This window comes from Barbus barbus (assembly GCF_936440315.1).
Source record: "Barbus barbus genome assembly, chromosome: 33".
Lineage (NCBI taxonomy): Eukaryota > Metazoa > Chordata > Actinopteri > Cypriniformes > Cyprinidae > Barbus > Barbus barbus.
In genome coordinates this window covers 1,211,476-1,229,326 of record NC_136761.1, presented here as the reverse complement: position 1 = coordinate 1,229,326, position 17,851 = coordinate 1,211,476, and the positions used below count along the sequence as shown (strand labels likewise).

Genomic DNA, 17,851 nt, shown 5'->3' with positions numbered 1-17,851 from the left:
AACTAATCATTCAGTTCAACACTGTTCATGTTGAGCAGCCTTTAATATACACTCTGTTTGGTTTGAAGCACAGCTCAAGTTCTGGATCTTTCCCCCTCGCTTCCTATAGAAATGAGCAGATTTGTGAAGTCTGCTGAGATCAGGGTCAGGCTTCATCAGATCTTCCTCCTGATGTCTCAGATCTGGACATGTTTCTGTGAGATTCACACGCATCAAACCAAAAATGAAAGTTACATGTTGCTCTGAGAGCAAATAGAGAGAGCGGTGGACTGTCCCTATAGCTGCTAAAAAATGCTTTTCTTGCTTCGATTTCCCCTCGTTTCCAGCCAAAATACCAAACAATTAAAAAAATAAAGGATTTTCTACACGAGTAAAAACTATTGTCTTGTTTTCTGAAAAAATGAGTAATCTTACTTCACACAGAAAACAAGATTATTTTGCTTGTTTCAAGCCAAACCTCATTTAATTTTGACTTGTTTTTTTCTGAAAACAAGACTTGATTTTTACTTGATTTAAGATATCTATTCTGGAAACAAGACAAAAAACGATATAAGAAAAGCATTTTTTGCAGTGTAGCTGCACATTTGGCATGAAGGACGTTATTTTGTAAAAAGAAACACTGGATTTGAGTAACAAACAGGAATGAAGACATTATTACAATCTGCTTTTATTGTTCAGGAATGCTCAATATCTAAATTAATCATCAGAGATCACAGCACTTGTGTCTCATATGATTTATGATGCATCATCTCGTTAAACACTGCGAATAAAAATGAATCCAAAACATATCTGTAATTTTTATATCTGAAATGTATTCCTTGTGTGATCTTTTAACAGTTCAAAAATGTATTTCCTTCAGAATATATTTTCATATAGACAAACAAATCAATACTGGTTATACTCAGATGTGAGCACTGGCATAAACCATTTACCAGTTAATGTACATAATATAAGATATACAAAATCATACGCATACTGTTTGTCATGTAGTCAAGAGCAGAACACGCTTCAGTTTCTACATCCACTCATCCGGAGAGCGTCCTGATCTTCAGGACATCGGTTCTTCTTTATCCCTGAATGCTTGCATCCGTGTCTGTTTCAATCAAGATCCCAGACAAACACAACTTTGAGTCTAATGACATTAATGCATTTGCAGAATCAGTGTCTGAGAATTACATTTCCCGATATGAGAACTTCCCCCATCTCCTCACCTCAAAGGTGTTCAGCACATGTTTGCACACTTCAGTCAGGCTGCTCAGGCCGCTGCGCAGGGGTTCAGACGCTGGGATCCCGTCTGCACAACACCACAGAGATCATGAACACAGTCAGCAGAGATCTAGTGAGCACAACGCTCCTGGGGCCTGTTCTTCGTACGTCACTAACTCAGTTAGCTGGATTTGATTGTTGATGATTTGGCTTGATCTTGGATCATTTGGACTTGCTGTCATAGCAACAGGTCCGTAAGCTTAAACCTGCTCGGGAGCAGCTTACTTCATGTAAACAGGATTAGATTGCATCTTTTTAAGCAGAAATGATCATTAATATCTGTCCCAGCTACTGTATTACAAGACTACCCTACTGGTCCAGAGTAGTGATGGCTGCTTCATGAAGCTTCAAAACTGTTGTGAATCATTTGTTTCGAAACAGTAGTTCGGAGCATGTATCAAACTGCTAAAGTCACGTGATTTCAGTAAACGAAGCTTCATTACCTCATAACTGTTTAGAAATGCCAATGGTTCACCCCTAGGATCTCTGTGAACCCGTGAATCAGGTGATTTCATTAATATCACCCCCCAGTGGTGAACCACTGAACAAGCGTCTATGGTTTTTACCTGATCTCTAATCAGTTTTAGACCTTTTTAACAAGACATTTGTGTAATTAAAAGGAAGAGTAGTAGTTAATAGTTTCTTACTGGCCTCTATATACAAGCTGTCCATAAAACAAACAAAGCAAGCCCTGCAAATTAATATATTTTAAAAACCACATTATATATAACTTCATATTTAAAATGGTATTTTATTATTTTATTGTATTTTATGTATCATGGCTCCTCAGGGCTGCGTACTCTCCCCACTGCTCTTCTCCCTCTACACCAACGACTGCACATCTAAAGACCCCTCTGTCAAGCTCCTGAAGTTTGCAGACGACACCACACTGATCGGCCTCATCCAGGACGGTGACGAGTCTGCTTACAGACAGGAGGTTAAGGAGCTGGCTGTCTGGTGCAGTCTCAACAACCTGGAGCTTAACACGCTCAAAACTGTGGAGATGATCGTGGACTTCAGGAGAAACCCCCCTGCTCTCCCCCCACTCACCATCATGAACAGCACTGTGACTGCAGTGGAGTCATTCAGATTCCTGGGCACCACCATCTCACAGGACCTGAAGTGGGATATTCACATAGACTCCATTGTCAGGAAGGCCCAGCAGAGGTTGTACTTTCTTCGCCAGCTGAGGAAGTTCAACCTGCCACAGGACTTACTGAAACAGTTCTACTCTGCCATCATTGAATCCATCCTCTGCACCTCAATAACTGTCTGGTTCAGCTCAGCTACCAAATCTGACCTCAGAAGACTACAGAGAGTAGTCCGGACTGCTGAGCGAATCATTGGTACAACCCTCCGCACTCTCCAAGAACTGTACTTATCCAGAGTGAGCAAAAGGGCTGGTAAAATCACTCTGGACCCCTCACATCCAGCACACTCCCTCTTTGAACTGTTACCGTCTGGTCGACGCTACAGAGCTCTGAGCACCAGAACGACCAGACACAGGAACAGTTTCTTCCCTCAGGCAATCCATCTCATGAACACTCAATAATAAACGTGGAACGCACAACTAATACATTATCCATTCACCACACTCATTTATTTTATCTTTATTTTCTCATTTCTAATTTGCACATACTTGACCTGTACATACATAGTTGTCTATATTATATATTGTGTTTTTGCTGCTTTGTACATTGCCTATATGGATATTTGTATATTATTCTTTTATTACCTGTGTCCTGTCCTGTTGCTGTCTTTGTTGCACTGTGGAGCTTCTGTCACTACAACAAACTCCTCGTATGTGTAAACATACTTGGCCAAGACACCTCATTCTGATTCTGATTACACACATGCAGTTAATCTGAGCTGTGCATTAATTTGAGAGATGACAGATATTATGGGAGAGGCTTGATGGAGCACAGGAGATGCAGAAAACTTCATCTTGACCTTTAAGAAACTTTAATTAATGCTGTCTGTTTCAAAGATACAATTAAATTAATTGCTAATTACAACATTGAAATAAAAATGTAAAGCCTCTACAAATACTAGAAATCATGAATATAAATAATTGGGAATCATGTATATAAAAATAAAAAAAGTTTAAATAAAATAAACAGTGCACATTTCATTTATCTATCATAATATTTATGTAGTTTTGTTCGCTTGGCTGTTTCCTTATAAAGGTCCAGAAATTAGTTTTTTTCCGTCAGGTGTCTGTTTTAATGATATGACGTCATCACGTTGCTGATCGTGGTTTCGAGGATCTATATATCTGCCCTTTACAGGCAACACACAGTAATCTTAGACAGCTTAATCCAGATATTTGAATCTAATCTGCAGATGTATTAAGCGAGGTATGAAGAACAGGCTCCAGTTGTGTTCACCGGAATAAACACGCAGCACATCTGGATTCAGATACACGAGAGATTCTTCAACGAAGGAGTTTAAACGAGGGGAAAGTTTTAAATGACTTTTTCTTTATTTTAACGAGTGATGGAATGTTGCGTAATTTCAATATTCAATATGATTATTGAAATTTGTTTTAAGCTTACACTGATTTTTAACATCTCATCTAAAATTAATTTTTTGTCTTAAAACCATGAAAAGAGAAAATTTTCCTATGAACCCAATCATGTTTTATTGTTTTATTTCCGTGTGTGTGTGTAGCATTTTCTGTTTCAAAAGAGCACGTTATTCATCTATCATAGAGTTTGAACACTTGCAGCATTTTACATCATGATCTGAAACAGCTTTACCAAATAAGAACTGGAATTTGAGAAGGACACTTTTTTTATCTACTACTATTTAAAAGTATTTCATTTGCAGCAGATAAAGCCTCTGATCATAGCGATGTGGAAATCTAACGTGGATGTGTTGTCATATGGATTTTTTTTTTTTCAAAGATTGTATGGCAAGCTTTTTTTTTAAACTCATAAAATTCTAATCAAACTTGGTTTTGGCCTGATTTAGTTTGAAATGCCATTCTTTGATTTGACATGAAGTATATCTGGGTCTTCAGTCTCTCGCTCCAGCGGTGATTTCACTTATGTGTTACTAGAGATGCATACGTGTTTATGAGAAACAGCCTGATCTTCAATAACTGCACCGCATCTTTATTCTGATGCTTGATAATCAGTGCTCTGCATGACAAATAATGCCAAGACGGGAAACAATCATAGATACTACAAGGCTATTAATCATTTTGAGTGTTTCAGTTTTACTGCTTCAACACTGCACTGATAAGAACTATGCTATTTCTAAAAACATATTTTGGTTTGTTTACTTGGTTATTTTGTTTAAGCAAACCAATGAGAGCTGCTGGGTTTCACCTGTGTCCTACAGAAAGATGATGTATTTGTTAGTGTTTGAGCTGTACAGTAGAGCGCTGACGGTCAGATATCACACAGTCTCTCACCTCGCGTCTGTATGCGGAAGTTGATCTTGCTCTCTGACGGGTGTGTGATGCTGTATCCACAGAACTCCACGTCCTGACTGCAGAAACACAACCACACCACTAAACACAGCTGATACAGACAGAAAAGCCTGATTAATGTCACAAACGAGGGAAACTGCAGCAGCAGCGTGACGTGACTCGTGTTCAGTCGTGGAGTTATTCTGACCTCTTCATGATCATGTATCTGAGCGAGTTTCCCAGCGTGTGGTCCTCTTCATGAAGCACAAACGTCACACAGCCCTCGTCTGTGCCGTCCGCCCGCACCTATATGTGTATATATATATATATTATATCTGCTCTCTGAATGTTTTTTGGTTTGACTGTATGTATGTTTTAACATCATATCAGCAACACTAGCTATAGCATGGCAACATTAACAGTATCATTTCAAAACATCATTTACAATCATAACATTTTCTTAAGAAGCAATCACTACAAAAACATACAAGTAACAATGATAGTACTGATAAAAATCAGATGCAATCTTTTAATTAAATGATACAATTTCTAAACTTCTTCCAGGAAAGACCTTTTTAAAATGTCTTTTAGTATATCTTCTGAGTTAAAACATGGTCTAATATTGTTTATAATTGGACATTCTATTAAAATAGTTTTTTTACACTTAAATCTTACACAAGTCACAATTCGATATCTTGAAAAAGCAACCTGTTATAACTATTTTCAAAACAGTAATTACTTTTTTCATTTACTACTGGCTTCACCTCATATAGTTTGTTGTATATGCATTTATTCCAAACCGTTCACCATGTAATTATTAATGTACATATTCAGTATAGTTTTTAGATCAGATCTGGAACATTACACTGAAGAGCGTCCTCAGCCGCTGTATCTGCTGCTCATCGCCAGACAATTATGGGCCAACAATCACAGCTCTGTATTTTTAGGCTGACACACATCTCAGTATTTCTATAAAGTGGACTAAATGTTCAGTTTTTAGTCTTTATAAGGCCCTCCATGGCCAGCTGAAGCCAAGAGCTTTGTTTCAGGCAGAAGAACCGTTTCGGGTTGAGAAGATTGCAGCAGCAAAATGAAGTTTAATTCAGAGATTTGAAGAACTACTACGTTTGGATGCAAAAAAGTGTTTGTGACATTCTCTACAGATGAAACTGTTTTGTGCTCAACTGAGCTTTTAAATCTGAATAATCTGCACATAACTCATTTAATTTGATCAGCTGATCAACTGGAATTATATATATATAATGCTATGAAAACAAACATGAATGTACAGTATCTCTGCTTTCCATCTGAACTATTATTCTGGCTGTACAAAATATTCTGCTTGATATTGCAAACTTGTATTTCTTATATTCTTTGAATGCATTGTTGTGATTATGAACACACTGGTTTGTAGCACAAATAGTTTCACAGGTAACTTTGTTATTTTTCTAGTTATTTACCCATAACTGCTAATGAATCGCTTCTGCTTGACAAAATAATGTGAATAATTCTGTGTGCAAAATAAGGGTTAAAATATAAGTATTATGTTCTAAAACAAAAACACTTGCGTTTTAAAATTAAAACGTTAGGCTACAGTTTTAAAATGTAAAAGTTACAATTCCTAAATTAAAAATAGAAAATCTTAGCACATTCGTTCATCTGTACATTGCAATATTACATTTGATTTTTACATATGATAGTCATTTACAGTTACTGCTCTCAGAAAAATACAATAACTTGTGCCTTATCTGTGTCCCTGCAGCACAGAAGCAGTCATCAGTAGCACAGGTATATTTGTAGCAATAGCCAACAATACACTGTATGGATCAAAATTATACATTTCTCTTTTATGACAAAAATCATTAGGATATTAAGATCATGTTCCATCAAGATATTTAGTAAATTTCCTACCGTAAATATATCAAAACTTCATTATTGATTAGTAATATGCATTGCTAAGAACTTCATTTGAACAACTTTAAAGGAGATTTTCTCAATATTTATGATTTTTTTGCTCCCTCAGATTCCAGATTTTCTAATAGTTGTATCTCAGACAAATATTGTCATATTATTATCATAACAAACCATACATCAATGGACAGATTATTTATTCAGATTTCAGATTATGTATGAATATCACTTTAAAAACATTGACCCTTATGATTGGTTTTGTGCTCCAGGGTCACTTATGAAGAATTGTGCAACTACATGTAATCTCTAATTCTAGTTATAGTTTAACATATTAATAATATTACGGGTTCACTCTGCTGTCTAGAGACAGCTAAATCATGATATTAATCTGTTTTCTTTTATTTCACTGACAGCTCTATTGTTTTAAAATGAGGCCTAATATTTATCTACGAATAATAATTGTTTTGTATTTTTTGTGTTCGCCTCTGTTGCCTTTAGTTCGCTCATCTGGGTTATAATAGCATTTATATATTCTCTTAAAGCTAAATTATAAAATATCTCGACGTTGGCAAGTCAATATTATTATCTACATTTGTTTTGTGTTAATATGTTTATCTGCTTCGGAAACCCACACTGTAGCGATACAGTCTACTATAACAACACTCCCATATTGACATTAATAAACTCATAAAAACAGAATGCGTGAATATGAAGTTTGATTTACCATCTCCAGCACGTGCTTCTGTGCGGGCTCCGCCATGCTGCCGCTGCGAGTGCTACTGCGCATGCGCGGCTCTGACTGGACTCCGTCCTTCTGCGCATGCGCGGCTCTGACTCCAAACACAGCAGATCTTACTGTGGTCGGATATTAATAAATATGTCATTCCTAATAAAGTCAAAGAAACTCATTTCGAAATAATTCACAGATATTACCCATGTAATTATTTTATTAGAAGGGTTCTCGCCCTTATGCTGTTTTTGTAAAGAGGAGCCAGAAACTATTTTTCATTCAGTTGTAATTATTAAACAATTTTGGTCCAAAATTTCTTCATTTCTTTTTGAACTGTTCAACAAATGTGTCTATAAATGATATAACGGTCTTGTTTTTGGTTTGTGATACTAGTCTAGTAGAAATGGACAACATAATTAAAATTCTTGTTTTATTTGGGAAATATCATACACAAAGCCAAATGTATGTTAACTGTACCAAATGGTAGACTATTTTCCATTGATTTAAAGATTTTTATGAATCTATAAGTTCAATACAGAACAACTGTAAAGCTGAAGACATCTCTAGAGGATACTTGATATATTAGATTCATCTTTGATGAAAAAAGTGGGGTTTTGTTTTGGGATGTTATTGATTTGCAGACTCATGTATTTTTTATATTATTGTCATATTGTTCCCCTGTTGTTATAAAAACCACAGCAGAGTTGAGTTTATAGTTGTGAGCTTGTAGTCCGAACTGAATTTGTTGAAAAGGAAAACTATGAAAATAAATGCTCTCTATTGCATTGCTGTTGCTGTTGTTGTGCTACAGTTTGCTGTTCCTATACTCTTCTTTTTACCCAAACGTGTAACCAATGACAGCGTGGATCCCTTTCGCCTTTTTAAAAGCAATAATTAAAGTGTGTAGTTTCAACGTCATACAGCAGGGTCTGTGTAGTTTTTATTTATTTGGAGCAAGAAATTGGCTTTTTTTATTATTTTGTTTAAGAATTGGGAAAACAAGCAGAATCAGTTAAAAAGCAGTTCACTAGCTGGTCAGACCCTCCTTGACCCCACAGCTGCGGTCTGTGTTTGTGTCCAGAGCACATGAAGACCACAGGTGGGATGATGGGACAGAGGTTAATGCGGTAAGAAAAAAGAGAAGCTTTTAGAGCTTTTTGACGAATTATAAGATGCATGCCTTTTCACTTGACCCGCGTCCCTCATTTCTGTGCGTTTTAACTGTTATATTGAACATTACTGTCTTCTATTTATATGATTCGTGTGAAATTAAACATTTGTTGAACAGTAGTAGTAATATGACATAAAGCATATCGACTGACCATGAGACCTAACTGTTTACTAAGTGACTGGCTTTCACTGAAAATGAATGAAATCATGTGGCTCTGTTTCAGTCACAGACGGACTACTTCAGCTCAGAGCCCGTGTTTTATATACAGATGCTGAATGATCTATACATAGCGATTTAAACAAGCACCAGTCAAAAACAGATCTCTAATAATCATGTGTTCACACTTTAATTTAACCTTCTGTTTGTCATTATTTTCTTGTTTAGTTTTCACTCCTTGAAGTGGTTCAAAGCCCTGCGAAAGACCCTTCAGAATATGAATGACCGACGGCTGTAGCTGTGTCAGCTTTGGGTTGCAGATCAAACAGATGCCAAAGACAGCAGGGAAACAATGTAATTAATAACAATAATAATAAAGTACCATAATTAGCAGGGTTTGTGCCAAACAATGCTTTGAGCTTTGTGTGATAAACATAGCTGCTGAGAGCACGGACCCTTAGGAATTCAAGATATATTTAGAAAGCAAAAATTCTAGGTTTGTTTAATTCATGGTAATATTAATATATGTTTACATGCACCAAAGCAATTTACAAATGAGGATTGTAATGAGATTGCAATTAATCTTTACCTCATGTAAACACAACCCTTCAATCAAATTGATGCAATTAAACTCACAATCATAGCAGCCATAATCACAGTAAAATATGTGCATATGCCCATTTTAATCACAAGAAACAGACATATGAACATCTTGCTTCGATTAAGTCCTTACTCTGATTATTGGAGAAAAGGTGCACGTGTAAAAATAAACATCTATTTAATGTTCAACACTTTTTTTTTTTACAAAACTGTGATTTACAGATACATTTCCAAGATGTCTGTTAAGGCATATTTTATCTGGAAAGCATCTGTTTAGTACATACATCGTCTCAATGAATTATCTAAGAGTAAATGTTTTAGAAACATATTGCAAAAGAGCAAACACAAAACAAATACTCGCTTCGATGAAAACACTCTCATCAAACGTGATGTATGTGTGCTATCAGTGTAAATGCTCAGTGTGAAGTCTGGATCCTTACAGAAAACCAGTTAGAAAACAATAGTGAGCTCTAGCCACAAGATGGCACTAAAATAATCCAAACTAATGTAACCAGAATGAACAACCCTAACATGGGGGAAAGGACTGGCACAATAACAGCTGGCTTTTTGTTCTGGCTTTTTGTTCCAAAATGATTATTATTATGGTTACATTTATATAGCGCTTTCCTAGGCACTCAAAGCGCTTTACATAGTAAGGGTGGTATCTCCTCGTCCACCACCAGTGTTCAGCATCCACCTGGATGATGCGACGGCAGCCATAGCGCGCCAGAACACCCACCACACACCAGCTTACGGGTGGAGAGGAGACAGTGATGAAGCCAATCAGTAGATATGGGGATTGTTAGGAGGCCATGATGGTCAGAGGCCTCTTTTTTGAAGGACATCCTGGGATTTTTAATGACCACAGAGAGTCAAGACCTCAGTTTAACGTCTCATCTGAAGGACGGTGCTTTTTACAGTATAGTGTCCCCATCACTACACTGGGGCGTTAGGACCCACACAGACTGCAGGGTGAGCACCCCCTGCTGGCCTCACTAACACCTCTTCCAGCAGCAACCTAGTTTTCCCAGGAGGTCTCCCATCCAGGTACTGACCAGCTCAACCCTGCTTAGCTTCAGTGGGCAACCATTCTTGGGCTGCAGGGTGATATGGCTGCTGGATGAAAATGTAATATTTTGTAAAAATTTCCTTTTAGCTTTTCAGTTGACATTATCTGTGAAGTCAGAAAGCAATATACTGGATTTGTATTTGAACCGAAAGTGAGAGTTTAAAGTTAAAAATGATGGTAAATGCTGGATGTGTTTCATCTTTTATCTTCTCCAGATGTTAACTGATGGACTGGAGTGGTATGGATTATTGTGATGTTTTTATCAGCTGTTTGGACTCTCATTCTGACGGCACCCATTCACTGCAGAGCATCCATTGCTGAGACACTGATGCAGAGACACATTTCTACAAACCTGATGAAGAAACAAACTCATCCTGATCTTTTCTGAGGGTGATTGTCCAGTTCAGGTGTGTTTGATTAGAGTTGGAGCTGAACTATAGTCACACAAGTTTCCACCGCCGCAGTCCCAGTGGTTTATTTTATAGACAGTTCAGCATTATGTGATTAATTTGCAAAAGAACACCTTCTTTCTTATGCCCTCCTCTCAGAAAAACCAGATCGACCAGATTTCTGAAATGGAAACTGGGGATGTTTCCTAGTTCAGAGGTCAAGATATCATTTCAATCTCATTCGCGGGGTGAAAACAACGTGTTTCAGTTTATGAAACTGACTAAAATGGTACCAGTTTTCAGATACTGAGAAAAATGCAACGCCCCAAACTGTGGGAAGATTTTGCAAAGGTGCGAAGAGCTCAGCTTCTCAAAGTGAGAGTGCACAAACAGGAAACCGTTTTTCATTTGTCATGTGCCCCAATATTTCCAGCCATTCTTTTGAGATTTGCAACCCAATCGTACACAGGAAGGTCACGGAAAGTAACTATGAATTGAAAAAACAAAAAAACAAAACAAAAGATGGTACAAAAGATATGGTAAGAAAACACCATATAACGGTTAGCTTTTGCACCCATCAGACAGAGACAGGGAGCTGCAGCCACAGATGTTTACAGTTTAACCACATTTTTTTTGCAGAAGACACACAAAACACGTACCATGTTCGCGTCGACAGCTCTTTCTACATGACCTGTGCTAGCATGGATGTGCTGCTGCCCGCAGATCATGTGTCATGTGGAGCGATCAGCCCTGCAGTGCACAAGTGCTAGATTGTGCTGCATGGTGTTAAGAGTCCAAACCTCATGAGTGGAGAGAGACAGACAGAGAGGCGGGAGCCAGCGTAGAGTAAGTGTGTGACACACAACACTAAACACCCTCAGCCCTCTGAAGTGTTGCATCACCAGCACCTGAACCGCAGACCACCACACACACACACAAGTGACATGATTACACATCTCTCTAGTTTTTACTTTCAGTTGGATGTGTTCAGAAAATGCATGTGAATTAATCAAGTCCCTTTTTAATATCTGTGGTCTCATTTAGTACATTTTCTTATTAAAAGTGAGAAGTAAGTGTGGTTGTGACAGATAGAAGGGCACAATAAGGGTGCATGATGACGCTTTGCACATCAGGTGCTTTGGAAACATAGATTAGCCATGTTATAGAGGTGCAATGTTCAGTGATGCTTGAAACTTTCCGTCATTATTTTCTAAAGCAAATAGAGTCAAATTCAATGCTACCTAATAATGAGAATAATAACTTGGTAAAACAATTTGAATTTACCCTTTTCATTCACTGTAGACATGTCAAGTCAAGTCACCTTTATTTGTATAGCGCTTTATACAATACAGATTGTGTCAAAGCAGCTTTACTGTGTTAAACAGGAAACTAGTGTGTTGATAATGCAAGGGGACGATAGTAAACACTCAATTTTCCAGTTAAAGTCAGTTTATCATTGATTCAGTGATGCTGATTCAGTTGCTAAATGGACTACAGGCACTGTCGGAGACATTCAACGTCATCACGTGAACAGTTTATCAATTTACAGTATTTTCCAGTTGTAATACAATTAATTTTAGAATAACCAACGAATAGTTTCCCACATTTTATATTGTTGTTCAACAATGTTTTTTTGTTTTGCCCTGAAATGCGACAAGTCTTCGGAGGGAAGAAGCTCGTTTTATCGCTTACTGACACAGAGACTCTGGGTTCGGACCATAAGTTAAACTCATATTATGATTATTACATGTAAACACCACATTTACCGACTTTACGTGGTGAAAGTGAAACTTTAATGATGCATAGTGCTTAAAGCCACGCTAAAATTAAATGTTTACGGCCACATGAAGCAGTTAGAAAGCATATAGATTGAGGATTTCCTAGAAGTAACCCTAACAAAATGAGAGCTGAAATGTGGTACTTTGTTCCCTAAAATAAGTTTAATCTTACCATATCCAAAATCTCGCTCACTCTGCTGTAATTTAAAAGATTAAATGCACTAGAATTTTATTGAATAGTATGCCTAGGGAACTCAAGACTTACAAAGACCAGGGAACAAAGGAGCAAACGAGATAATTAACACAAGACAGGTGAAAGGACTAAACGAGGATTAATCATTAACTAAACTAGAACAGGAACTACCAAATAAGGTAAAAACAGGACTGAAAGGAAACCAAACCATGACAGATAGTGCTCCTTCTTGCAAAAAAAGATCTCTATGAAGAATTTCAGTCAGGTTTCAAGCCTCACCATAGTACAGAAACTGCACTTGTTAAAATTACAAATGACTTGCTTCTTGCTTCAGACCAAGGCTGCATCTCATTGCTAGTATTACTTACTTAGCTGCGTTCGAAACTATAGACCATGAGATACTCATAGATCGATTACAAAACTATACTGGTATTCAAGGGCAGGCTTTAAGATGGTTTAGATCCTACCTGTCCGATCGCTACCACTTTGTTCATTTAAATGGGGAGTCATCTCAATTATCACCAGTAAAGTATGGAGTACCACAAGGATCTGCCCCAGGTCCTCTGCTCTTTTGAATATACATGTTGTCTCTTGGTAATATTATTAGAAAATACGGGATTAGTTTTCATTGTTATGCTGATGATACTCAACTATATATCTCAACAAGACCAGATGAAACTTCTCAACTATCTAAGCTAATAGATTGTGTAAAAAATGTAAAAGATTGGATGACCAATAATTTCCTCCTATTAAATTCAGATAAAACAGAGATATTCCTTATTGGACCAAAAAACAGTACACAGAATCTCTTGGATTACAATCTACAACTAGACGGATGTACTGTTACGTCCTCTAAAGTCAAAAATCTGGGTGTTATATTAGACAGCAACTTGTCCTTTGAAAATCCTTTTTCATCATTAACATCCCGTGGTAACTAGGAATTACAGAGGCTTCAGTCTGGATCCAACCCTTAAATGATCTGAGATGACCGAACACCTGAGAAGAGATGATGCCAACCCCTCAGAGGACCTCAGAGGATGCCAATGCTCAGACAACATACAGAATTACCAAGGTTCTGCAATATATAAATATATTGTGGAAACGTAATTTCCTGTAGAGCAGCTTTGCAACGATTTGTATCGTAAAAAGCGCTATACAAATAAACTTGAACTTGAACTTGACTTTTTTGTCGAAGGAACCAGTGTCATGCTAACAGCCGATCCGCCTACAAAGTGACGTCATAGTTCCCCCACTCTATTCTCAGTGTAAGTGATTGATCTTAATATGTGTAATATTAACAGTTTACCTCTGCTTTTGCAAAATCTTTGATTCTCTTCGGGGCATTGATTTCCTTTTAAGGTGTGATTTTGAGCCATTAAAATTAAATTGTAAATTATCATATTTTCATAATCAGGTATTATTATATTGGAAATTAATATACAAACAACTTTTCGCCGCATAGTTGCTCTTTGTGGAATAATACGTGTATCCTTATTAAGAGGAAATCTGTGTTTTTTTCAGGACTGGATGGACAAAGGTGTCTGGTCCAATGGATGGGAATGGAAATTTCCTTGGTTATGATGATTTTTGTGAAAAATACAATATTATTTGTACTCAGGAATTACAGTATCTCACAGAAGTGAGTACACCCCTCACATTTTTGTAAATATTTTATTATGTCTTTTCATGTGACAACACTGAAGAAATGACACTTTGCTACAATGTGAAGTAGTGAGTGTACAGCTTGTATAACAGTGTAAATTTGCTGTCCCCTCAAAATAACTCAACACGCAGCCATTAGTGTAAATATACACTTAAGTACTGAGCAAGATTAATTAACTACATGCACTTTCTATATGGTTAGGGTTAGGATTAGGTTTTGTTTTAGGGTTACTTACATGTAATTATGCATGATTAATTACACTGAACAAAATTATAAACGCAACACTTTTTTTTTTGCCCCCATTTTTCATGAGCTGAACTCAAAGATCTAAGACTTTTTCTATGTACACAAAAGGCCTATTTCTCTCAAATATTGTTCACAAATCTGTCTAAATCTGTGTTAGTGAGCACTTCTCCTTTGCCGAGATAATCCATCCACCTCACAGGTGTGGCATATCAAGATGTTGATTAGACAGCATGATTATTGCACAGGTGTGCCTTAGCCTGGCCACAATAAAAGGCTGAAACACATGGGCTGTATCCGAAATCGCCCCCTATACCCTCAAATAGTGCACTATTTGAGGGGACGGCCATTTTAAGTGGTGTTCGAAACCTTAGTGGATGTTCTCGAGTGCACTCATTCAATCCCACAATGCACCGCAAAAACGAGTGTACAACCGATGTACACTCAACGGCTAGAGAATCCCCGGAATGCACTGCGAGAGTCGCGCGCCGAGTCAATTCCCACGTCTCACCAGAAGATGGCGCCCGCAGCTGAATCATCCATTTATTGATTTTAGAAGCGCTCGTCCACGGCGTAATACAGTGGAATACAACAAAGGTACAAAATTAATTGTAAATTGACTATTAGGGTTTATACATAATTTCCGTGACAGAGTTCAAGATAAATCCTTCAATCTTACTATTGGAGCTGCCCGTTTCAAATGATTATTTAACAGGAAGCAAACTATGCAAAAGCGGCAGTTTTTCCGGTGCATTCAGTGTCCGAATTCACTCACTTGTTTTCATTCACTCCTTCAAGTGAACTATATGAGTGGACTAATGTAGGGAATAGTGAATGAGGGTATAGGGGGCGATTTCGGATACAGCCATGGTTTGCGGTTGTGAGGCCGGTTGGATGTACTGCCAAATTCTCTGAAACGCCTTTGGAGACGGCTTATGGTCGAGAAATGAACATTCAATTCACTGGCAACAGCTCTGGTTGATATTCTTGCAGTCAGCATGCCAATTGCATGCTCCTTCAAAATTTGCGACATCTGTGGCATTGTGCTGTGTGATAAAACTGCACATTTTAGAGTGGCCTTTTATTGTGGCCAGCCTAAGGCACACCTGTGCAATAATCATGCTGTCTAATCAGCATCTTGATATGCCACACCTGCTCATGAAAAATGGGGGCAAAAACAAAAGTGTTGCGTTTATAATTTTGTTCAGTGTATTATTATAATAGTAAGTACATGCAACATGAATAACAAGGACACATTAATATAAAGTGTTATCAGCTTTTCTGTAGGAGGAAATACTTTCCCTCCATGCAATACAAAATACCTCTAGTTTTGTTTTCTTCCAGTTGCGCTCCATTTTCCAGGCTGCTCTGTTTAGGGCATGATTGTGCTCGTTATACCATGGTACTGGACCATCTTTTTTAAGTGTAAAGGAGCAACAGTGTCTAAAGTGCTAGAAAAGAGAGAGTCCGCAATTTCTGTTACAACATCACATTTTTCTTATCTACTGGATATGCTGAGGAATTTAGACTTGTCAGGAAGATAATTTACAAGCAGTTTTTTTGTAGTAGAAGTGATGGGTCTACCATTTTTGTTTTTTACAGCTTTAGCTATGTGGAGTATACACGAGACTAGATAATGATCTGAGATATCATCGCTCTGCTGCAGAATTTCAACACCATTAACATCAATTCCATGTGACAGTATTAAATCTAGAGTATGATTTTGACAATGAGTAGGTCCTGAGACGTGTTGTCTAACCCTGATAGAGTTCAGAATGTTAATAAATGCTGATCCCAATGCATCTTTTTCGTAATCTACATTGATATTAAAATCACCAACAATTAGGACTTTATAGATAGTGCAGCCAGCACTAACTCAGACATAAAATCAGCAAATTATTTGATAAAGTCTGTATGGTGCCCTGGTGGCCTGTATACAGTAGCCAGTACAAATGCAAATAGGGATTTATCATTAACACTTATTACACTAGATAATATTGCATAAAGCACCATTACTTCAAACGAATTATACTTGAATCAGACCTCTGAGAAGTACTATAAATATTACTATAAATTGTAGCAACACCTCCCCCTTTGCCTTTTGGACGCAGCTCATTTTTATAACAGTGATCTTGGGGGGTAGACTCGTTTAAAATAATATAATCATCTGGTTTTAGGCAGGTTTCTCTTCAACAGAACACATCTAAGTTCCGATCTGTGATCATATCATTTACAAAAAGCACTTTTGAAGAAAGGATCTAATATTCATTAAGCCAAGGTTTATCATGTGTTTATCTCTATTATTGTTTTTTATTTATTGAGCATCAATTAAATTGTTACTCTTAAATTGGTTTGGATGTTTTTTGTATTTTCTAGTTCGGGGAACAGACACAGTCTCTATAGTGTGATATCTAGGTGAAGGAGTCTCTATGTGCTGAGAATTAACTGACTTCTGTGAAGTGAGGTAGCTAGCAGATGGTCGGTTTAGCCAGTCTATCTGCTTCCTGACCTGGGCCCCAGTTAGTCAAGTACGAACTCTAAGGCTATGTGCCATATTTCTAGAGAGAAGAGCGTCACCACTACAAGAGGGATCTCTTTCCAAAAGGTCAGGTCTGCCCCAAAAATTTGGCCAATTGTCTATGAAACCTACGTTATTCTGCGGGCACCACTTAGACATCCAGCCATTGAGTGATGACAGTCTGCTATGAATCTCGTCACCACAGGAAGCAGGGAGGGGATCAGAGCATATTACAGTGTCTGACATCGTACTTGCAAGTTCACACACCTCTTTAATGTTATATTAGTGACCTCTGACTGATGAAGTTGAATAGAACCACAAAAAATCACAGGAACATAACGCCACTCTCTGGGAAGGTGCAGCCACATGCTATAAACTGGCTAAGGAAGTGGTTCTGGATGGGGATGAGGGACAGGAGACCAGATAAACCAAAAAGCAAGATGGTGGAAGGGCCCACTGAAGCATTGACGGTGAGAAGAGCCATGGAGGAGTGGATGGTGGTAGAATCCAGGAAGGAATGGATGGTCAATGAGTTCCCAGAGCAACCCAGGAGACGGCCATGAGGGTGGTGACCCACAGGTGAACTGAGGGAGGAGCCAAGGTGGAGACTCTGCCCAACCAACAGATGTAATTTTGGGAGATGATGAGGCCCAGGCGATTTCTGATGCACCAGCAAGGATACATCTGTCCCTCCGCATTCCCTGCTGACCCACTTGTCCTCATCCCAGCAGCTCTGGAACATCTAAGAG

At 37.9% G+C, this 17,851-nt stretch overlaps 1 protein-coding gene across 2 annotated transcripts; it reads right to left on the bottom strand.

Moving 5' to 3' along the window:
- Nucleotides 1-784: 784 nt before the first annotated feature.
- Nucleotides 785-11,576, bottom strand: LOC306853388 (DNA-directed RNA polymerases I and III subunit RPAC2-like). Of its 2 annotated transcripts, none has more exons than XM_079390748.1 (6): nucleotides 11,367-11,576; nucleotides 7,317-7,447; nucleotides 4,890-4,987; nucleotides 4,685-4,761; nucleotides 1,212-1,294; nucleotides 785-1,093 (listed from the first exon to the last, which is right to left on the bottom strand). In XM_079390748.1, exons 2-6 carry the CDS (start codon nucleotides 7,377-7,379, stop codon nucleotides 1,049-1,051), a joined length of 366 nt encoding a protein of 121 aa, XP_079246874.1. In that variant the 5' UTR covers nucleotides 7,380-7,447; nucleotides 11,367-11,576; the 3' UTR covers nucleotides 785-1,048. The 2 variants fall into 2 exon arrangements, with proteins under 2 accessions (XP_079246874.1, XP_079246875.1); XM_079390749.1 differs by having other exon boundaries at nucleotides 7,317-7,478; nucleotides 11,367-11,482.
- Between the last annotated feature and the right edge of the window lie 6,275 nt (nucleotides 11,577-17,851).

Bases quoted from the DNA above. Each gene is read 5' to 3' on its own strand.
- LOC306853388 (XM_079390748.1), bottom strand. From the start codon at position 7,379: ATGCGCAGTAGCACTCGCAGCGGCAGCATGGCGGAGCCCGCACAGAAG. The intron at 4,988-7,316 runs GTAAATCAAACT...ATACACATATAG, and splicing joins AGAAGCACGTGCTGGAGATG to GTGCGGGCGGACGGCACAGA. The intron at 1,094-1,211 runs GTGAGGAGATGG...TGATTGAAACAG, and splicing joins ATGTGCTGAACACCTTTGAG to ACACGGATGCAAGCATTCAG.